Raw genomic sequence first — 22,538 nt, 5'->3', positions numbered from 1 at the left:
GTTTCTGATAAGCAGGCACCTCTGCCCTGATTCCAGCTCCCTGATTTTTCGGTGGGGTTTTCTTGGCAGTTCTGGGGGTAAGTTTGGGGCGGGGAGTGAGCTGATGGGCAAGGGGGAAACACTGTATCCCTGCCGACTTAAGTGGACAAGGTAAAGCGCTGGAAATGTGCTTCATCCACGCGCTGTGCCCTTTGATCTCTACGGCTGGACCAGTTCCTGGAACTGTTAAAACTACCTTGGTTAGGGACGGCAGAGGCAGGGTAACCTAATGGCTTAAAGCCAGCCAAAAGAGAGCAAAAGACACCCTGTCCGAATCCTAGGCAGCTGTTGAGGTAGGGAAAAAGAAGGTTTCAAAAAAAAGAGAGAAGAAGAAGGAAGTGATGGAGACCGGGGGGCGGGTCCCAAGCCCTTACGGGAAGGGGCGAGCGGGAGGAGGTGAGCAGGGGACTGGGAGAGGCGATGAGAGCAAGGAAATCCGGCCCAGGCGCGTGCAGGAACCGCGGACCCAGGGCTTGGCGTGCGCTGGAAGGACCCGGTAGGACACCGGGCCCGGTCAGGTCGGTCAGGGCTGGGTCGGGCCTGGCAGGGGCAGACAGGGCGGCGCAGGGCGGCGGCCTGATGGCGGTGGGGCTGCGGGGACAGCGATCTGGGAGGGAGCGGCTGCGGGATGGGGCGCCACCTCTGGGCCTGGTGGAAGTTGGCGGGTGTTGGTGGAGGCAGGGGGCATGGGGATTGTGCTCCCACACAAGGGTCTTGTTGGGGATTTTTGCCTAGTGACCCTGGCGCAACTTGAAGAAACCTTCACAAGTTTTCGTTTCACTATGTCTCCCTGAAGAGCTCTAGCTGCTAGATGGAGCGTTAGCAGGTGTAGGGCCCCTCGTGTCCTGTGAATGGCTCGGGGTGGCTGCGCCTGTGCATTTCATTCAGACTGTCAAGTCAGGGGTCCCCACCTCTTGTGGTGCCCCTAACACTGGGCAGGATGGTTTTCCCTTCTATGGCATGTGTTGCCACTGAGACCCCTGCCTTATGGATTCACAGAAGCTGTGAACTAAAGCAGGTGTGAACAGTATTGGGGTTTGTTTTTTGTCTTTCCACGTTTGAGAATGAACTCTGATAATTGTCTATCGCTGCTAAGCTACATTCCCTGGTCGTGTGTGAAAGTTTGGTTCACTTCCCAGAGCACCACAGCCCTTCTCCTGAGGACCGCTTTTCCGCTGCTGCCTTTTCCACAGGCTTCTTGTAGCAGGCTGCTCCTGCCTTTTCTTCCAGGATCCGGACAGACCATTCCATGGTGCCTCTTGCCCAACCCAGGGACAGCTGGAACAAGAAGGTTCTGAAGTCGAGGGTTTGCCAAAGAGAATTTCCACACATCCCACCAGTGGTCCGTCTCAGACCTTCGGGACAGGGCGTGCCGATCCGCTTCACCTCAGACCATGGCTGGCCGAGGCCTGCCCCTTTACCTGGCCACCCTCTTGACCGGGCTGTTGGAATGTATTGGTTTTGCCGGTGTCCTCTTTGGCTGGACTTCACTGTTGTTTGTGTTCAAAAAAGAAAAGTACTTTGAAGAGTCCTGTGGCCAGGACTGCTGGCCCCAGAGCAATGCAACAGGGCCCCCTGGTAAGGACAAGGACGGCCTTTAAAGGCAGCTGTTCGCAGGGACATGGGAAAGAATAGAGAGAGCCCAGCTTGGTGGTGCACCCTTTTAATCCCAGCTCTCAGGAGGCAGAGGCAGGTGGGTCGCTGTGAGGCCAGCGTGCTCTACAAAGTGAGTCCATGACAGCCAGGGCTACACAGAGAAACCCTGTCTCAAACACACACACACACACACACACACACACACGGACGCCATTCGCCACTCCCTTACCAGCCTTTCTTTGACGGAGGCAGTAGTCAGCAGCCCCCTGCTCCCACAATGTGGAGGGTGTTAAGGAAGGAAGTGCAGCTTGTAAAGGCCTTTAGAGACCTCTATGTTTTAATGCAACTTGATAGTCAGCTTTCCAATCCAAAAAGCTGTTCAGAGTAGAGGGGAGTCTAGTCTTGGGGCTGTCTGAGAATTTACTTGGCAGGAAGGTTGGGGCGATTCTCCTTCCGAATCACACATAACCGGGGTTGCTAAGAGCATTTCTTTCCCAGACTCCAAATCTCAGGATGAGAAGTTCTCACTCATCTTCACCCTGGCATCCTTCATGAACAACTTCATGACCTTTCCCACGGGCTACATCTTTGACCGCTTCAAGACTACCGTGGCCCGCCTTATAGCCATGTAAGTTGAGAGCTTTGGCCTGGGCAGAAGCAATAGAGGGGGTGTTCAGGCAAGCAGTGTGATTTGGGGAGAAGCCCTGCCCTGGCAGCTGGGTCACGTACAGGGTGTGGACTTCCACAGCGCTCCTCTCTTCCTACTCCCTCAGTTCCCTGTAGCCACTAATGTCTTGTCCTGTTACATGCTCAACTTCCTGAGAGGCCAGAGCTACAAAGCCAACAGAATGTACAGTTGATACCCTCTGCTCTCGTTGTCTCTGGAACCCCCAGTCTCATTTCTGGCAGGGCCTCACACTACGTAGCTCAGGCTTCATCTTCACTCCCTCCTGCTCATCATTCTCTGCATAACCCTGTTGGTGGAATTTCGGGTTCTCTCTGACTAGACAGGAGGCTCTTGCCATGCAGGTTTCCCCTGCATATGAGTCAGAGGCCTTTGTTGCTTTCACAGGGGTCTGCTGCCTCCTGATTGCCATACGCTCACGGCCAGGTTCAGTGATAAGCAGGGGTCTGCTGAGCCCTGATACAGCTCAGAGCAGGCGCATGTGTGTGACGAGCCGTCAGAACGGAGGGAGGGTAGAGTAAAGCAAGTTCATGCTGTGGGGTGAATAAGTCAGACGGAAGCTTTAATTTTCATTTCCTGTTGTGGCTTCTTCCCCACCACGTGTCCTCTGAACTTCTTCTGCTTTATGGCACCGAGTTGGTTATCTCTCTTTGCAAAGTCCTCCACCACTCAGGGGCCCCGGAGCCCTGGGTTTTACCCTGGAATCGCCTGAACTTTTTTTTTTTTTTTTTTTTTTAATGCTGCTGGGAATAGAACCCAGGGCTCCATGCAAGCCAGGCAAGTGTCTACTTCTATAGTGGTTATTTTCCTGTTGCTGTGACAAAAAACTATGACCAAGGCAAATTATAAAAGGAAACACTTAATTGGGCTCATGGTTCCAGACTGTGTGATGGCGAGGGAAGGCAGAGCTGTTAGGATTTAAAAATGATGCCACATGCACACACAACAGCTCTTATACGAAAGAGCTTATTCGGGGGAATGGAAGCAGAAGAGCGTTAGGGTCTGAGTGAGCCATGAGGGCAGAGACAGAGAGACAGAGGGACAACAGAGAACAGAGAAGAGCGCAAGAGAGGAAGAGAGGAAGGGTGGAGCGGCAGACCCGAAGTACCTGGCCTTGATGATGTCATCGAACGCAGGTACTGACATAGGACGTCCTCAGGGCAGGCAAAGGTTCCTCAGGGCAGGTAAAGGTTCCTCAGGGCAGGCCAGTTGAATTGCCTGCACAACATAACCATGACCTTAGGCATCTGGAACAGCAGCTATGAGCTCACCTCTAGATCCACAAGCAGGAAGCAGAGAGTATTCTGGGGGCGCTGTTGGCTCCTGAAGCATCAGAGCCACGGGTGACACACCTCCTCCAACAAGGCTCTGCCTTCTACTCCTTTCCACCAAGTGGGGACCAAGGACAAACATGTATGAACCTGTCAGGGCACTTCATTCAAGCCACCACAGCTTCTAAGTCACACCCCCAGCTTCAAACTCAATGACTGAGTTTGGAATCTAGATCAGTCTGGTCCAGGCATGTCCAGCGTTTCTGACACTGCGACACCAAGTTGTCACCTGAACTCTCAACAGCCATGCAGTCCAGGTTACACACACACACACACACACACACACACACCATCTTGATAACTTTTTTTGTTGTTTTTACTGAGTTTATAATTCCATTAGTCCAAATTTACAGCTATTCATGGCTGCATGTCATAACTAACACTTTCTTTTTCCAGAAAAGGCCACCATGGCCCAGAGAAAGGCAGCACCTTGTACAAAGACATACATATGTGGAGGAGGAGTTAGAATTCAGGGCTTTGAACCTGAGGCATCAGTCCTGTTTCCCAGGGCCTCAGGACAAGAGGGCCTGTGCCTGCCCACTGTGCTTGAGTCTTTTACACAGCGTGTTGTCAGTTGAGCTCATTTTCCAAGACTTCCCAGCTTGGCCTTAGACCCTGTCACTGGGGTAAAACCCTGGACAGAAGCAACTTGAGGGAGAAAGCCCTTTTTCACAGTTCCAGGTTGTGGTCCATCATGGCGGAAGCGTCACAGTCGAGAGAGCAGTTTACACCACATCTGCAGTGAAGCAGAGGATGGTGCTGGGCTTACGCTCCCTGTTTTATGCTGTCCAGGAGCCCCTGCCATGGGAACAGCCGGGCCCATGTCCAGATGGGGCTGCCCACATGACTTAACTAATCACCTCATTGCCAGGTGATTCTAGGTTCTCATCACGTTTGCCGTTGAGATTTCTTCTCACACTTAGTGTCTGTGGGGTCAGGACAGCCTGTCAGTCTGTCGGGGCTTCTCTGGGGCTGAGCCTCTCAGACATGGCTATGCCTCCGGAGTTCCCTGGCTGACCATGCGTCAAGTTCTACCTCCTCTTGAAGGCCAGGCTAGCAGCCTCCTGCTTGGCCCTCATGTCTTTTCTCTTAATTGGATACTCCTGTGTTTCAGATTCTTCTACACCTGTGCCACACTCATCATCGCCTTCACCTCGGCAGGTGAGTGCAGACAGGTGGGAGAGACAGGCATGGGGGAGCGGATGGATGGGCCAGGTGCAGGAGGCAAAGGGCTTGTGGGGTTTTCAGAGGTCCACAATTTGAAAAAAATCCCCAAGAGTTGCTGAGTTGTTGCCTGTCTATGAAAACTTTGTCCTACTGAGGAAAGAGTTATGTCTACACAGTATTAAAATGTTCTCTCAGGTTTTACTTTTTTGTAACATGCACAATAATTTTGAAAATATCTTCACTTAGCAGAATCAAAATCAACAATCCTGTTGCCCCCCGCCCTCCCAAAAAAAGAAATTGCTACCAATGGTTACTACTGTAAACGTCTGGGCATCCCAGTCTGCCTGCTTTCCTCTCCTGTGTTACGCGGGGAGTAACTGAGATAGATGGGCAAGATAAGATTAGAGGCCACGCGCCAGCTTGGGATTCGCCTGAGGCCACAGGTACACAGTAGGAAGTGGGCCTAGAGGTGTGTGGCTGGGCTGGCTGTGAGATAACCCCAACATTCTTCCCCAGGGTCAGATTCGCTGGCTTGATTTGGGGTGTTGGGAAATGAAAATCTGTAAACACGTTGTGTAATAGCTGTGTCGAGGCCAGCTGACGTTATCAGGGAGGCACCACTTGTTTTCAGCAAACCCAGCGGCTGTTTTGTCCCACACAGTCTCACAGAAGTCACATTTGTGAGCTCTGAGCACTTATTTATATTGTCACTTACGTGTGTAATTCCATTTGGGAGTTTTGAGCGCTAAGCCCCATTCTTCATGTTATGACTTATTTGTGTTGTAGACACATGCTGTGCTCCCTTGAGTGTGTACGGAGGGGGTGTGGTTTACTTACACAGAAGCCTTGTAATTTTGAGGCAGCACCTCTTGGTTTTTTGAGAGAGGATTTCTCTGCGTAACCCCGGCTGTCCTGGACTCCTTTTGTAGACCAGGCTGGCCTCAAACTCACAGCGATCTGCCTGCCTCTGCCTCCTGTAGTGCTTGGATCACAGGCGCGCTCTACCGCGCCCGGCCACAGCAACTCCTATAAAGAATGCATTTCATTGAGGCCGGCTTACAGTTTCAGAGGCCTAGTCCATTGTCGGCATGGCGGGGAAACAGGCAGATGTGCTGGCGAGGTAGTTGGGAGGTCTACAGCTGGATCCACAGGCAGCAGGAAAGAGACGCTGAGCCTGGCTTGGGTTTCTGAAACTCCAACGTCCATCCCTAAGTTATACGTGGCCAGCAACAAGGCCACACCCACTCCAAGGCCACATCCACCAACAAGGCCATGCCCACTCCAAGGCCACACCTCCTAATCCCTGTTAAGTAGTGCCATTCCACAATGACCAACCATTCAAATATATGAGCCTGGAGGCTGGAGAGATGGCTCAGAGGTTAAGAACACTGACTGCTCTTCCTTAGAGGTCCTGAGTTCAATTCCCAGCAACCACATGGTGGCTTACAACCATCTATTGTGAGATCTGGTGCCCTCTTCTGTTGTGTGGACATACACGCAGGTAGAACACTGTATAAATAATAAACAAATTTAAAAAAAACAAAAAAAAAAAATCTGAGCCTAAGAACTCCAGTTGAGCAAAAGTCCTCTTCCTTAGTAAAACAAGACTTTTGTTTTGGGGAAAATTTGGAGGTTAGGATAATTTTACTATGAAACTGATCTCCTTTCTTTAGCTCACAGGAGAGATGTACATTTGTTAACGACAGAAGTGAATGGCAAATAGTGTGAGTCATCTCTAAAGTTGTCTTTCCAGAGCTTCCTGGGTGTCTTAGGCAGCAGTTACTTAAGAGGAGGCTGAGAGGTTGTCAAGGTGTCTTAGTGGGCAAAGGTGCTTGCCACCAAGTTGGATGACCTGAGTTTGATTCCCAGGACCCACTCGGTAGGAGAGAACCGGCTCTTTCAAGTTGTCCTCTGGCCTTCACACATATGCCAGTGAGTGCACATGACACACACATACAAATAAAATGTGAAAAACAGAGGATGCTAGCGTAGACCTAATCACCAACAGGCTTTGGATTACCTGTTGGAAAATTGTTCCTTTTTAAAAATCACTTTTTCAGCCTGGTGGTGGTGGTGCACACTTTTAATCCGGGCACTTGGGAGGCAGAGGCAGTGGATCTCTGGGTTCGAGGCCAGCCTGGTTTACAGAGTGAGTTCTAGGACAGCCAGGGCTACACAGAGAGATCCTGTCTCAACAAACGCCAAACAAACAGAAATGAAATGAAATCTATTTTTCGGTGATTCTGAGTCATTTAGGACATCCAGCGCTCGGGAGGCCTTGCTTCCATGTTGGTTCTGCTTGTCTGTTGCTTTGTTCGGCAGCAGGCGATGCTTTACTCACGCAACATTTCTCATGTGAGAAAGGTCACCGGGTTTCAGTTTTCACAGCGCCCCAGTGGGCTGGGAGAGTGTCCCTATCTGCATAGCAGGTGAGGAGAGTGAGGAAGATGCAGCAGGTAGCTCGAGGTCATGGCTTTACAGTGATTTTGAGGTGGGACCCAGAATCCTCTTCTCCCAAGGTGGGGAAGCAGGCATCTGTGGTCCACCACCGACTCAGAACATCTTTGCTGAGGAGAAGGGGTCTCAGGACACCTGGGAGGGGCGATTGGAGAGTCTCCGAGGACACCCTTGGGCTGGTGACACGAGTGCGGAGCTGCTGTGTTGTTTGGAGTTTGAAGCTGGTGGGGTGGAGCCTCCTGGAGAGAGGGGAGAGGAGCTCACCACTCCCGTGACTCTTACGGTTCCAGAGTCAGCCTTGCTGCTCTTCCTGGCCATGCCCATGCTCGCCGTGGGAGGAATCCTGTTTCTCATCACCAACCTGCAGGTGTGAGCCCGCATCCCCCTCCTCCCCCCAGGCGCCTGGGGTTGGTGTAGGCATCATTTGTTTCCAGGGGGGTTGACCCAAGCCAGGGTGGGAGGAATTGGGCTGTAAGAGGGTCGGATTAATCGAGCCTGGCCTGTGCTGCGTGCTGAGGAGAGAGGATAATTGTTTCAGGAGTAAGTTAGTCAGCTCTGCTTGTCTTCTTCAGATTGGGAATCTTTTTGGCAAACACCGTTCAACCATCATCACCCTTTACAACGGAGCGTTTGACTCCTCCTCAGCAGTCTTCCTCATCATTAAGGTAAAAATGCCAGTGGCTGGGGCTGGTGGCCCAGTCAGGAAAGTGCCTGCTATGTGTGTGAGCGCAAGTCCCGAGTTAGACTCTCGGGACCCGAGTGAAAAAGCTGAGTGTCCTGGTATGCGTGTAATCCCAGCATGGGGTGTTGGAAGCAGGCAAATCTCTGGGGCTAGCTTAGTTTACATGGCAAGTCCCAAGGCCAACGAGAGACCCTTTCTTCTGAGGATGGTACCCAAGGCTGGCCTCTGGCCTCCATACACTTTCACACACACACACACACACATCTGCACACAGAGTGCTGTTACTCAACATTTCCTCAGCCCTTGAGCCCTTACTTAGTCCAGGCACTTGTCCTGTGAGCCCTGCGTGGCTTCTGCCAGCCTTCGATGCAGGCGCCACAGTCTTAGCTTGCCACCCGGCACTGTGGCATTTGAACCTGTACTTAGGCCTGCTTGTTTCTAGAGCTAAGCTGACGACTGCTAAACTCTCTCTTCACGCTAAGCTTATAGTCTTTGCTCAGTGAGGAAGGAAGATGTGGTCATGGCATCCCTTGGGTCAGGGAAGGACAGAAACTAGGCGGCATTTGCTGATGTGTGCTTCCGCTTTGCAAAACAGAATGGAAAGGGTTAGTGAGGGCCTTAGAGACTACACAGGGGCCTCTTTATCTCTCCCAAGGGCTAGTCATGTCAGGAGAACAAAGTGTTGGCACGGATATTAGTGACCCTCTAACAACCATTCTCCAATTTTTTTTTTAATTAAATTACATCAGTTGTTATCATTATTTAAGACAAGGCCTCTTAAGCTGGCCCAAGACTCAAAACTCAAACTCATGATCCTTCTTCCTTAGCCTTCTGAGTGCTAGGATTATAGATGTGTACCATGACACCTCACTTCAATTAATTTGTTTTTGAGACAGCGTTTGACTGTGTATGGCAGGCTGGACTGAATCTTGTAGCCCAGGCTAGCCTCAAACTATCAATCTGTTTGCCTTAAGCTCTCCAGTGCTGAGGCTACAGGCAGGAATCAGCTGGCTTTGCTAGTGATTTTGGTGTTTAAGTCAATGCTAACAGTGTTACCTGGCTAGTATTTTGCCAGAACCAGTGGGGTGAGTTCTGATTGGTCTAAGCTAGCTGGTGATCTCTGTCTCTACTACCAGAGACAGATAGAGGTGCAGCATGAGGGGAACAGAAGTTCAAGGTCATCTAATCCAGCGAGCCTGAAGCTGCCTGGCCTGCCTCAGAGCCTGCGTCAAAACAAAAGCCTCTTCTTTGTCCCCCTCTCTTCCTCCTCTCTGAAGCCTGCAGTGGGAAGGAAGGTGTTAGGACACCGTAGTAAGCCACACTTTGTGAGGCAACAGACTGGAACACAGTGTGAGAGACCAGAGTGAAGAATGCTGGACCCTAACCCGCCCAACCTGGGCTGGATACCTCGGGCTCACGAGCATCATTTAGTCCCGTGAGCACCTTGCATAGAGGGTGTGATTCTCTGGGCTCTCTAGACCCTCTGCTGGTGGTGCAGGAGGCATTCTCCAGGTTCCCTTTCCTTCCCAGGTAAGGCTTTGGAGGTGGAAGGGAGGATCTGGAGCAGGAGTTGACTTAGTTGCTTCCCGGGTGGCCATCTTGTTTCTCCAGACCTCAGCGTCACCCCCTGTCACCATTTGTGGTTTCTAACCTGGAAGTTGAGGACTTTAGAGGTTCCTTTTATGATGTGACTCACCCAGGAGCGCACAGGGAAGGGTGGCCTTTCAGCTCCCCACGGAGGTGTTTTGTAAGATGAGCTCTCATGTGAAGGGTTGGCCAGAACGGCTTGTTATTGGGGAGGTCATAGCTTTAGGCTAAGTGATCTCTGGGAGTTCTGTGAGGAGGCTCCGCAGACTGTAAGGCCAGCTCAAGATGGCTCCCCTGCTGCCACGGGGCCCTGGGTGAAGGGACATGAGGACCGGGGATATTTGTATAGCTGCAGGAGGGCAGGCAGGAGGCTCAGGCTTTGGAAATACGGCTTTCAGCGTCTGCCTCCCACACTTTTCACACATGATAAAACACATATAGCATAAAAATTTTAAAACTTATTTATGGATGCAGTGTGTGTGTGCGTGTGACAACATGTCTGTGGAGGTCAGAAGACAACTTGTGGGACTCTATCCACCGTATGGGCTGTGGGTGTTGAACTTGGATCACCACGTTTGCCAGCAGGCAGCTTTCCCTCCCAGCCATCTAGCTGACCCAGAACCCATGATGTGTTAAGTATATAGGTTAGTGGTTTGCACACATTTATGCTGTGGAGCAACCCTATGATGGAGACCGTCATCCGTCTCCAGAAAGTTCACCCTATAAAACTGGAACCCTGTACCCATTAGACACAAGCTCCACATTCTTCCCATCCCTGTTTCCAGCCTCTGGAAACTGCCATCTTACTTTCTATGAGTCCAACTGTCCCAAGAAGGTCTTGTAAGCAGAACGAGACAGAATCTGTTTTTTTGGGACTGGCTATCTTCACTCGATGTCATGTTCTCACGGTTTGTCCCTGTTGTGCTGGGTGCCATCTTATTCCTCCCTTTTTAAGGCTGAATATTATACTCCGTCAAGTGTTCATTCGTTCGTCCATCTACAGACACTTGGGTTTCTCTGCGCTTTTGGCAAGTTCTGTAATGTTCTTGTGATCACGCTGATGTGTTCTTCTCTCTGCAGCTTCTTTACGAGCAGGGCGTCAGCCTCAGGGCTTCCTTCCTCTTCCTGTCTGTGTGCAGTGCCTGGCACGTTGGGCGGACTTTCCTCCTGATGCCCCGGGGACACATCCCCTTCCCACTGCCCCCCAGCTACAGCTATGGGTAAGCATGGCCGGCCGGTTCCCGTCTGAGCTAAGTAGGAGGAAGGATGATTGAACCTGCTGTAAGAGAAGAGCTCATTAGTTAGCGACTCCTGCACTAAGGAACTAAGCATTTCTTCCTCTTGTCGTTTCTTTCCTATTTTTTTTTCAAAGATTCACTTATTTTCATTTTATGTGTATGAGTGTTTTGCCTGTGTAAATGCATGTATACCATGGATGTGCTTGGTGTTCATGGAGGTCAGAAAAGGGTCCCCTAGAATTGGAGTCACAGATGGTGTAAGCCGCCATATGGGTACTGGGAACCAAGCCTGGATCCTCCGGAGCAGCAGAACGTCCTGACGGCTGAGCCATCTCTCCAGTTCCTAAGAATTTATTTCTTACGTTGCAGCCAGACTTGGATGAGCTTATCACTTATGCCTTTGATCATTTGATGTGTTAGCAGGGAGTTGGCTGGTTGGTATGGGTTTGCTTACACTGGGTTTGGAGTGACAGGAATGTCTGTGTCACAGGCTAGTGCTCCAGCAGGTTTACCTGGGTGTTTGCACATAGTGGATCTGGGGTTCAGAGAGAAGATAGAAATGCACAGACATGTTCTCTGATGCTTCGACTTGGAGTTGATGCGTCACTTGTTTGCTTCATGGTCTTGGCTGAAGCAGCTCACATGTCTAGCCAAGGTGGGGACAGGAACGGGCAGACTCCCACTGCCAAGGATGGAGACAGAGGAGGCGAAGACCGTAGGCACGTTGGCGTCAGTTATAGGGGGCTAGGGGCATCTTCATTTGCTGCTCACTTGCAGCTTGCTGCGCCTCACATGCACTCTGATATCATTCTCATGGTCGCAAGCCTTCGTGTTCCACCTGAAAAAATGAGGCTCTGAGGGTAAGCCATGTGAGAAAGTCAGAGCTGAGACTTGGAGCAGGAGTCAGTCTCTTCTTTCCTACTTCCAGGGTACCCCAAACCTGTCTGTTTATGAGAGTCAATCAGATCTTCACACATGAAAAAAAAAGGAAAATTGTAAACCTGGCTGCTAGCCAGTAGACATTCTGATTTAACTGGTCCAGGCTGCCACAGGTTGCTCAAAAGTGGTTCCATGTGCAGCAGGACGAGGACCCGCAGCTTCGGTCCAGCTCACAGTCCTTAGCCTGGCTTCTGGGCCTTCCATTTCCACAGCTTGTGCTCCAGGTTTGGTGGCAGAAAGGAAGAGAAGAAAGTAGCTGAGCATGAAATCAAGGAGCTGCAGTCAAAGGAATTTCTTTCACCGAAGGAAGGTGAGTTCTGGTTCACCCATGCCCCCTGCAGACGCCGGCAGTCCTGTGCCTGGGTGGCCTCTCATCTGTCCTGAACTCCAGGAAGCCTTCCCGGGGGCTCAGGCTGCAGTCAGGCCAGGCATGCAGGAGCATTCACTTCTTCTCGATCCCCTCATGTAGAGAGGGTCCCAATAGGGCAGGCCTTGTGTCTTGTCAATGCCTCGTTCTTACTTTATCCACATACCTCAGCGCTCCTTACACTGAAGTCTGCCTTCATTGGCCTCATCCCACACAGTCTGGCCTTGCCCTCTCCTGGCTTCTAGGGCACCAAGGCTGGTATCTGTGTCTCCGTTTCTTTATGTCTCTTGGATCTGACCTCTGTGTATCTGTACCATTTCCATCCCTTCATCCTTTTCCTCCTCTGTCTGCTCTGGATCTTTGGTTATGAATATTATAAACCATTGCTAGCTACACTAGAAGTAAAAATAGGAGGAGGAGGAGGAGGGAGGGGTTGGAGAGAGGCAGGTCATAGGGCAGAAGTAGCAGCTGGGCAGGAGAAAGCAGTTTCCAGAGCAGGACAGTTAATAGAATTACATTGTATTTGAGATATTTTTTTTTCTATATGAGCAGATTTTAGCTGTTCTTGGCACACACAAAAAATGGGCAACAATGTGAGATGATGGATATGTTAATTTGCTTTGCTATGGCAACCATTTTACTATCTATATGTACCCGATGACAGCATGTTGTATGCCTTAAATACACACAATAAAAGTTATTTGTTAAGGAAGAAAAAGGAACAGGGGCCAGGGATGTGGCTCGGCAGAGCCCTCATTGAGCATGTTGAAGCACCACTTCAGTCCCAGCGCTGTGCACGTCTGTCATAGTGGAAGCGAGAACCAGAGGGTCGGGGTCAACCCTCGCTACACAGTGAGTTCCAGGTCAGTCTACACTATGTAAGACCCTGTCTCAGACCATAAAGAGAGTAAGAGAACTGTGGAAGGCTCACCTGATCGAGAGGAAAGTGAACCTGCTTCAGAGGTGTGAAACCAGGCTGCCTCGGGCGTTCCGTGTATTCTAAAGCCTTAGCCAGCCTACCTGCATAGGGAGGAGTGAATTGGTCAGCTGGGTAAGGAACAGAACGTTTAATTCAAGGTCACAACTGGACCAGGGCTAAGAAGGGAGTCCTAGGCAAACAAGGGATTCTGAGTGCAAAGGAAATGCAGGGGACACAAAGCAGACCAGTCCATCACTAGTGCTCACTCTGTCCCAATGCTCATCTTGTCTGTCATTTCACCATCGTGGCTGAGAAAGATCAGAAAGCTATTACAGCCGGGAGTGTCACTGAGCAGGCTGGGAGAGAAAGATCAGATTTCAGGACACTGAGGAACAGCGGGACAGCCATCCAAGGTGGAAGGGCAGGATGACACAGCGCACTTAGGGGTGGAGGTGGGGGAGTTTCAGCAGCTCAGAGAAGGCAGGAAAGGACAAGAACTTAGGCCTGAGACTGTGTTGTCCAGGGCCCCTCTGGCCCATCCAGTCCTTCTTCTTCCCCAGCAGAGAACTCTGGGCTGGAGCAGCAGCAGCAGCAGCAGCAGCAGCAGCAGCAGCAGCAGCAGCAGCAGCCGCCTCAGCACACGGCCTCTTTTCGAAGCTGCGTGCTCTCTCGCCGATTCTTCTTGCACGTGCTGTGGTTGTCCGTCATACAGCTCTGGCATTACCTGTTCATTGGCACACTCAACTCTCTTCTCACCACCCTGGCTGGCGGGAACAGTGTGCAAGGTATGTGGGCTTCAGAGCTGCCTTTCGATAGGTCTTGGGTAGGGACACAGGACCCCGAGGGACTCGGGAGTGTGCGCTGTGCCAGCAAAGCTGTGCGCTCTAGGGGAGTTCGGAGGGCTGGGGAGGGCTGGAGAAGAGAAAGGCCGGAAGGGAGAGCCTTCTCTTGTAAATTAACCTGGAAATCTCTTCTCATCCAACCCCGCTCTGCGCCTTTTGGGCCACAAGTCAGTACATTCACAAACGCCTTTGCCATCACCCAGTTTTTTGGGGTGCTGTGTGCCCCCTGGAACGGCTTACTCATGGACTGCCTTAAACAGAAGTATCAGAAGGAAGCCAAAAAGACAGGTAAGACGGCGAGGGAGCCAGGAGGGGAGGTTTTCACAGCTTCTGCAGGCATCTCTTGACCCTTCTTCCTGGGCTGTTCGTCCGTCCATTCCATCCTTGGCTGTACACTTCCTGTCGCCCGTGGTTCAGACCCTTAACAGTGGCTGAGACAGGCTCGTGTGTCTTCTTAAGTTGTTCCTTATCCAGCGGGTAGAGAAAGGTAGTCAGGTAGTTACAATCCACAAAGTACAGATGGCCTGTGACTGGCGGACGGCTGATTCCGTGACGAGGCAAGTCACACCCACATAGACATTCTGTTTTCCTACTTTCTTTCTTTTTTTTTTAACATTAAAAAAATTTATTTATTTTATATATGAGTGCTCCATCTTCTCACACACCAGAAGAGGGCATCAGATCTTATTATGGGTGGTTGCTGGGACTTGAACTCAGGACCTCTAGGAGAGCAGCCAGTGCTCTTAACCTCTGAGCCATCTCTCCTTTTGGGCTAGCCATCAGCCCCTACTTTTCTACTTTCATTGTCCACAAATCACACGAGATATTCAGTGCATTATTGTCTAGTAGGTTTTCTGTTAGGCGGTTCTGCCCAGGTGATATGAAGTGTTCTGAGCATATCTGAGCTACCGTACACTGAGCCGTGATACCCCATAGGCTAGGTACGTTAAAGACATTTTTAACTTGCTGTTATTTTTGGCCTCCGACAGTTTTTCTGGATATAGACTGTGAGTCAGGACACCTCTGAAAGCGTACAGCCTGAACACGCAGAGGGCTGTGAACACGCAGAGGGCTGTGAACACTACCTGTTCTGGGTGAGGTGGCGTTGTTGTCAGGGAAGGCTTCTTGGAGGGGGTGACATCTAAACCAGGATGGAAAAGATGAGGAAGGGAGGAAAAGGAGATGAGCCTGCGGTGGCTGAAGAGCAATGGCGTGGTGGGGCTGACAGAGTAAGGCCTTCAGGAAGCTGCATCCTTCCAGTGCGTGATGCAAACGAAGCAGAGTGCAGAGTGCAGGGAGGTGTGGGAAAGCCGGAGAGAGTGTGAGAGGGCGTCAGGCTGCTCACCAGGCCTCAGGGTTAGAATGCGATCCTGTGGGTATGGTTGGTAGAGCAGAGGGGTGCTGGGGTGTTTCACTCCCAGCTGGGGTGAGGGCGAACCAGGTATGGTTGGCCTTGTCTGCGCCCTTCTCGGCCCTCTGCACCTAGCCCTGCTGCAGTGTTGAAGCCAAGCTTAGACAGGGCGCCGTCTTTACTTGCAGATATGTCACAGGGTTCCTTAACAAAAACAGCCTCTGCAGTCAGCATCTCCATGGAAATCCCAACATTTTCTTAGTGTTTTCTAATATGCAGCTAGCTTTCACGTCTTCCTGGTTGTCCTCAGCACATTGTTTCATGACTGATTTTTTTCCAGTGTGTCCATACAAAGTCCACACAAAGTAGAAAGGACAAAATTCAATTGATGTGCGTTCTGCATTTCTATATACATACATACATATATATATGTATATTTAATATTTACTTATTTAAGACAGGGTCTCATCTATTTTAGGCTAGCCTTCAAGTTACTATGTAACCAGGCTGGCCTTGAACTCACTATGTAGTTGAGGATGGCCTTGAACTTCTGATCTTTCTGCTGTCAAGTGCCCAGCTAACAGACTCTCCCCCCTCCTCATGCGTGCTGAGCGAATGCTTTATCACTGAGTTATAGCCCAGTTCCATTTCTCGCCGGTTTATGTCAGGGCCCCTCCCCTTCTTGTTTATTTGTTGAAGAAAGTGGGTATTTTTCCTGTCAGAGTTCCCACATTGGACTTGGCATCCTTTGGGTATTTCATGAATGGGTTCTTTTGATTGGGCGTTTCCTGTAAACAGGCAGATTCGAAGCTTGGAGGAGACTCAATTTTTTTTTTTTGGCAAGAGTAAATAGAAACGGAGTTGTGGCCTTTCTCCGGTTCCTTTGCAGGCCGCTGCTATTTACTGTCTCTGCTGTTACGACACTGAGATAGATCATTCGCTTCAGAACTTAGTCTGGCTCATCGTTTATAACGCTTCCCATCAGCCCAAGCAGCTAATGATTTTGCAACCACTGTGGTCAATTTGAGACCTATGATTTGATTAGGGTGCTATTTTCATCTTTCCTCCAGCTTTTAGCAGCTGTGACTCCTCCAGAAGACACTGTTTCTTTACGCTGAAGTAAACGCTTGCCTTCCTCCTTCGCTTAACCAATTCCAGAGTGGCACAGCTTTTCCTCATCCCCCAGAGACAAGTGGAACGGCTGCGTCCTTAGAGCCCAGCTGGCTGCACACCAAAGCCCAGTGGTCTCATTTTGTGTCTGGGTTTTTTAAAAAGTATTTTTGTTTTAAAAAACTTTATTTTTGAAAATTTCATATGTGGAGACCATGAGAGAATCTTACATGATTTTGAGGGACGATTGCTTTGTTTGAAAAAAAAAAAAAAAAAAAAAAAGTAGCATAGTGTGTCTGACATGCTTCCATCTGCTCTGCTCCGCCTCCCTCACTGCTGGAGACTTCTCCCATGCTCCATGCTCTGCAAGCACTCTTCCTCTGAACCACCGTCCGGTCCTCGCCATTATCAGAAGCTTCTGTTGTGTTTTTATATTTTGAAACAGGCCCCCTCCATGTAGCCCTGGCTGGCTTGGAACTCACTGTGTAGACAAGGGCTGGCTTTGAACTCATAAAGATCTACCAGCCTCTGCTTCCTGAGTGCTGGGATTAAAGGCTTGGGTTACCATACCTAGCTTAAAGCAGTTTTTCCTGTTTATTTTGTGTGTGAGTGTAGGTGCATGCTGGGGTGCCCTTTCGAAAGTTGGAGACCAACTTGTGGGGCTCAGTTCTCCCCTCCCAGTGTGGATCGCAGTGACGGGACACGGGTTGGCAGGCTTGGTGACAGGTGCCTTTGCTCGCTGAGCCATCTCAGCGGCCCTCGATATTCTTCAGGCTCACACTGACCCACCTTTGGCCACTTAAAGGTCTAAAGTGTGGGACCCTCAGGCGTGGCTTAGCTTTAGGCAGTGGCTTTGCCTTCCAGTGCAGAGAGAGCTTTGCTAGGGTCTGTTTAGCTGGCTGTTTCTCCAACGAGGCTTGGGTCCCTAGTGAAAAACGAAGACTTTAGGATAGGTCTATCTCTCTCTCCTTGTATGCTCGCCCTTTTTAAAATTAAAACTTGAAGTTATCGTGCGGGCTTTGTTGTGGCATTTCCTATGTTCAGTCTACGCCATTCTCTTTTCTCTTCCTCCCCTCCTGCCCCTCTGCCCTGCCTCCCTCCTGCTGGTCCCTCCCCAAACAGTCTCCTTTCTTGCCTTCATGTCATTCATTCTCATAGGGGTATTCTGCACGCTCACAGTCGCCTTTCTCTTGCTTCAGTGACCCTAAACACATACTCACATACACACATGCTGCACACACGCATACACACACGTACATACATATACATGTACACAAGTCCCATTGGATACACTTATGTTCATTGAACTCTTTTTTTTGTTTCTTTTTCTGATTTTTGAGAGTGCTTCGCTTGCTTCTTTCCTGTTTGAGTTTTGTTGAAAGCATTCACAAGTTAAGCATTTACATTTCCTCAGAACTAAAACTGAGAAACAAGACAGTTCCTTCTCTCCTTGTTTTTTTTTTTATTTCCTCATTTCTTCCAGTGAGCACTTTTGTTGCTTTTCTTTAAAATACAGTCATCACCTACGTAAACATATATTTATGTGTGTCCCTTTCTTTGGTAAAAGGCAGAGCACACAGTTGTGTGGTTGTCTTTTCCAGGACAGTTTCTGAGACCCTCCTCACCCTAGAACTGCTGTCCAGCCCTCCGTTACGGGGCTGGCGTGTAGTTCGTGTCACTGTGTCGGTGACAGTTTGGATTGCTTCCAGTCCTTTGCTATCCTCATCATCGCCATCACCGTTCTGGCTTGCAGGGGATGAGACTGGGTGTGGAGCCAGTTCAGAGGCTACCGCATCTTTGAGTTGGTTAGGGAGCCCGGGGAACTGAGACGGGCAGGCACACATGGCTGCATGCAGGAGGGCAGCCATCAACACCGAGGAGCTGGAGCTGATGTGCGACCTGGTTATGACCTCTCTTGGCTTTTCCTGCGCTCCCGTGGGCTCAGCTCCAGGCACCTCTCTTCCCTTCTGAACCAGGCTCCTCCTCCGAGGCCGCAGCTCTCTGCTCCACGGTGCCTTCGTTGGCCCTGACGTCCCTGCTGTGCCTGGGCTTTCTCCTGTGTGCCTCCATTCCTGTCATCCAGCTGCTGTACGCCACCTTCATCCTGCAAGTGATCAACCGCTCCTTCCTCTACGGTTGCAACGCTGCCTTCCTCACGATGGCGTAAGTGAGCTTGGGAAAAGGGAAGCGGGCTGGCAGTGAGGAAACTGTGGGCTGAGACGAGCCAGGAGGTGGCCAGGCGAGGCCACTGTGGAAGTGGCGATGGCTGGAGATGGACACAGGTGGGAAGATGGAACATTCACATGCCAGTGATTCAGTGAGGCTCTCTGTCTACCTGGTCCACTCTAACTGCCCTCCACTGCCCTCCACTGTTCACACTCTCCCAGAGAAGACTTAGAAAGGTACTTTCCCTTCCTTGTGTCCTTGGCACTCCATCCTTGCTTCCTTCGATTGCATCTATCTTTTCCTTAAGGCCTTCCCAGGCACAGCCGGAGCCTGGCTTTTCTTCCCATAGGGCCTGGTACCATGCCTCCTCTGTGTCTTATGGTTAGAAGGATCAAGCAGAATGGGAGGGAGAAGGAAAGGCTTGTGTGGGTAGATGACAGCAAAGCTGGCCAATAAGCCTTCTCAAATACCAGGCCCCTGCTTAGAGCTGGGGGTGGGGTGGGCCAGGAGTGTTAGAAAAACTCACTGAAACCTGTTATCTCTCTCTAGTTTCCCTGCAGAGCATTTTGGAAAGCTCTTTGGGCTGGTGATGGCCTTGTCAGCCGTCGTGTCTCTGCTACAGTTTCCCCTGTTCAAAGTCTCCCCACAGAGCACCGCTGTATATGTGAGTACCACGCAGGGACTGCTTCCGGCCAGGCTGTGTGTGGCACAACCCTGGCTAGAAAGGATACCCAGGCTGGACCTATTGCTTAGGGCTCCAGCAGGGGGCGCCCTAAGCTGGCTCAGGAGGCCTGACTGTGTTAGCCTCTTCAGTAGAGCAGAAACAGAACATTGAGGATTTCACTTTTCAAGCTGGGGTCACAGGCAGAAACCTGGCTCAAGCTGGGGCTTCCCAAGGTCACAGGATTAACACGGGACCACTTCCCAGAGAGCCTGTGGTTTTCACAGGTCTGGAGAAAAATAGTTGTTTGTGAGTATGACATAAACATATATTACTCCAGAATAGGATGCAAAATCCTCTCAGAATTTCAAGCTAGCGAGTTTCCTGCTTCCAGTTAGTGCAGGCAAACCCTGGCTTCTTCCTGGGGACTACGGCACTACATTTGTCTGAGGGCAGGAGTGTCACACTTTAATGCCTGGGCCGCATACCCAGTGGATTCTAATGGCCCAGCCCGAGGAGGTAGTCAGCTTTGGGGGAAACAGAGACCAAAGAGAGTAAGTGGCTTACAAACTCAGCACAGTCTGCAGGCAGGAGTCGATGTGCCAGCCACTGACGACCCTGTTCTCATTAAAAAGAGACACAGGGAGGAGAGATGCCATGGGTAAGGCCAAGTCTGCCCACTGCAGCTTGATCGCTAGGACCCGTGGAAGGAGAGACCCAGCTGCTCCAGCTGTCCTTTGACCTCCGAATGTGCCCGGTGGCGCTTGGACACACGCACACACACGTACACACACGCACACACACGTACACACACACTCCCTCTCTCTCCTGCACCCACACATACACAAATAAATAAATGTAACATTTTTTTTCCCCAAAGATCAAAGTGTAGAGCAAGTGTTTAAGCCTGTCACTAGGGAAATGAGGTCACCCTTAAGGGTCAGGAGCCCCAAGTGTCCATTTAGATGCTCACTGACAGGTGCTGCTCCTCCTTCCCAGCTTCTCGAGAGACCTGGTGCCCTCTAGGCCACTGTTTCCTCACTTAGGAAGTGGGCTGGCCTGTGGCTCATTGGTAGAGTGCTTGCACAGGGTGCACAAGTTCAATCCTTAGCACAGAGTAAGTCAGGTGTGGTGGTCTATGCCTATAATTCTAGCACTTGGGAAGGTGGGTTAGACTTTCAAGGTCATCCTGAGCCACAGGGACTGGTCCCAAGAAAGAGAGAAAAGAAAATTTAAAAAATAAGCCGCATGTTCTTCAGGTCACGTTGGTGCTGGGGTGGAAAGTGGGCTATCTAGACTTTAGTCATTCTGCTGGTGACCACTGCTTGGAGTACTGGACTTGAGTCACTCCCTCCTGTTTCCCCAGGTGTCGATGGGACTCGCCATTTTCCTGACTTTGGCCCATCCCTTCCTGGTGTACCATGAGTGCCGTGCTGAGAGGACAAAATCATCCCTGACCTCCCAGCCTGGAAGCCCTGCCCTCTAACCTTAAAGATGCCTTTCCTGATCATTGCTCGCCTTTGACTGTCCGGTGTCCACAACGACTTTGCCCATCCAGTAGAACTGTAGCAGGCAGACATAGCTTAAACAAACAAACAGGGCATTTAACTGCCATCCAGGACCTTTGTTCATCAAGAAGAGAATTTCAGTGGCTTGCCTTCACGCTGATCCAAAGCGAAGCCTCACGTAAATTCTTCATTTGGGAGCAGAAGTGACTCAGCAGAGCTCACTGAAAGGGAGGGAGATGTCATAAAGTCACGCTGTCCTAAAGGGCTTGGGAACCAGCTGACTGCTTAGCCAGAAAGATTTTGGACATTCTTCCCTATGGCCTGTGTGTGTCTCCTCTTCAGGAAGAGGGAGATGTATTGACTTAGGGCAATATATATGTATGTATGTTAATGTCTCGGGGCTGGAAAGGTAGGCTAGCTCTTAGGAGCACTAGTTGCTCTCCTGAGGGCCTGGCTTTGATATCCCGCACCAAATGGTGGTTCATAAACTCTAACTCTCTCTCCATGGGCACTGCATGCTTGTGCACAGACACATGAACTAAATAATTTTCTAGGGAACAATTTTATACAATAATAAAGTCTGTATTTAAGGCAACTACTGCTTCTACCTCCATGGGTCTGTGCGAGCGTTTGCTTGCACATGTGCGTGGGTTCATTTGTGGGCGGGTGTCACTGTTGGGGACTGGGGGCAGGGTGGAGGTGGAGGGCTCCAGCTGCACTCCGTAGCATGGCAGCTTGGCACCGGATTGGGGCACAGGGGTGGGACAAGCTCCGGGTGCTGGGACGTGAGAGCTCAGAGCACCTCAGTAAACACCCTGGGTGCCTAACTCACAGCACAACTAGTATTCAGATGGTCTCAGGAGAAGTCTCAGTTCTGTCAGCAGCCCCTGGGAAAGCTCCACAACCAGAGTCACAGAGTCCATCCTCAGGGGCGCACAGTCCATGCTATGGACCAAGGTTCTTGCTTTCTATGTCTATGTACACTATTCCTCTGTGTAGCCTTCTCTGGCCTGCCTCCAGCCCTCTGGGCCTGGGCCTTGCCAGGCTTGTGCCTCAGACGACCAGGCGTGGGCTTCCACGGGCACAGCAGCTTAACCAAGAGGTAACACTTGGCATCAACACAAGCTTTGGAACGCCAGAGCACGGCAATCTCATGCTAAAAGAGCTAAACTGTAGCACTCTATGGAAAACCTTTTCCACACCCCAGCCAAGCATGTGGGCCTCGCTCTAAAGCACTCTAGCTGCCCCTGGGAGAAATGGAACCCCGTTCTCCATCCAGAAGTCGAGCTTCAGACCCTCGCTGAGAATCAGGACTCACAAATGGAGAACGAGCCATCAGCATCAGACTGCTTGCCTAGGGTAGCAAAACTTTGAGAGAGAATCTGGGCTGAACTTGATGGCGTGCCTGCCGCGTGCTTGCTGTATACAGGTGTCAGGTAAGGCTAGAATGTCTTAGGGTACTATCGCTATGACCAAAAGCAAGCTGGGGAGAAAAGAGTTTATTCAGCTCACACTTCCACATCATAGTCTATCAATGAAGGAAGTCAGGGTAGAAACTCAAACAGAGCAGGAACCTGCAGGCAGGAGCTGAGGCAGAGGCCATGGAGGGGTGCTGCTTGGCTTGCTCCTCATGGCTTGTTCACCCTGCTTTTTTTATAGAACCCAGGAGCACAAGCCCAAAGATGGTATAGCCCAAATGGGCCAGGCCCTCTAACTGAGAAAATGCCCTATAGCTGGACCTTACTGAAGCATTTGATGTTCCCTCCCTTCAGTTGACTAGCCTGCGGTGAGCTGATCTAAAACTTGTCAGCACATAGAGTGAATGGCCATGGGGTGACGGGTTCTCCCTTGTTACTGCCTTATTGCCAATTGGAAGGAAGCAAGAGTCCCGAG

General features: G+C 50.6%; 1 protein-coding gene across 7 annotated transcripts; it reads left to right on the top strand.

Moving 5' to 3' along the window:
* Positions 1-236: 236 nt before the first annotated feature.
* Slc43a3 (solute carrier family 43 member 3) lies at positions 237-21,240 on the top strand. Of its 7 annotated transcripts, none has more exons than XM_060390340.1 (13): positions 237-332; positions 1,270-1,617; positions 2,134-2,263; positions 4,766-4,812; positions 7,566-7,642; positions 7,848-7,940; positions 10,625-10,764; positions 11,934-12,031; positions 13,568-13,792; positions 14,018-14,137; positions 18,287-18,473; positions 19,026-19,140; positions 20,504-21,240. In XM_060390340.1, exons 2-13 carry the CDS (start codon positions 1,434-1,436, stop codon positions 20,621-20,623), a joined length of 1,536 nt encoding a protein of 511 aa, XP_060246323.1. In that variant the 5' UTR covers positions 237-332; positions 1,270-1,433; the 3' UTR covers positions 20,624-21,240. The 7 variants fall into 7 exon arrangements, with proteins under 7 accessions (XP_060246323.1, XP_060246321.1, XP_021498592.2 ...); XM_060390338.1 differs by lacking the exon at positions 237-332 and adding an exon at positions 379-535; XM_021642917.2 differs by lacking the exon at positions 237-332 and adding an exon at positions 398-557 and having other exon boundaries at positions 13,571-13,792.
* The last annotated feature ends 1,298 nt before the right edge of the window (positions 21,241-22,538 follow it).

This window comes from Meriones unguiculatus, chromosome 8 (assembly GCF_030254825.1).
Source record: "Meriones unguiculatus strain TT.TT164.6M chromosome 8, Bangor_MerUng_6.1, whole genome shotgun sequence".
NCBI classification, from domain to species: Eukaryota; Metazoa; Chordata; class Mammalia; order Rodentia; family Muridae; genus Meriones; species Meriones unguiculatus.
The sequence above is the reverse complement of the archived record's forward strand: the minus strand, read 5'-3'. Positions and strand labels throughout refer to the sequence as shown.

Excerpts from the sequence above, each read along its gene's own strand:
- Slc43a3 (XM_060390340.1), top strand. The coding sequence starts at position 1,434 with ATGGCTGGCCGAGGCCTGCCCCTTTACCTGGCCACCCTCTTGACCGGG. Across the intron at positions 7,941-10,624 it reads CAGTCTTCCTCATCATTAAG|CTTCTTTACGAGCAGGGCGT; the intron begins GTAAAAATGCCA and ends TTCTCTCTGCAG. Across the intron at positions 12,032-13,567 it reads ATTTCTTTCACCGAAGGAAG|CAGAGAACTCTGGGCTGGAG; the intron begins GTGAGTTCTGGT and ends CTTCTTCCCCAG.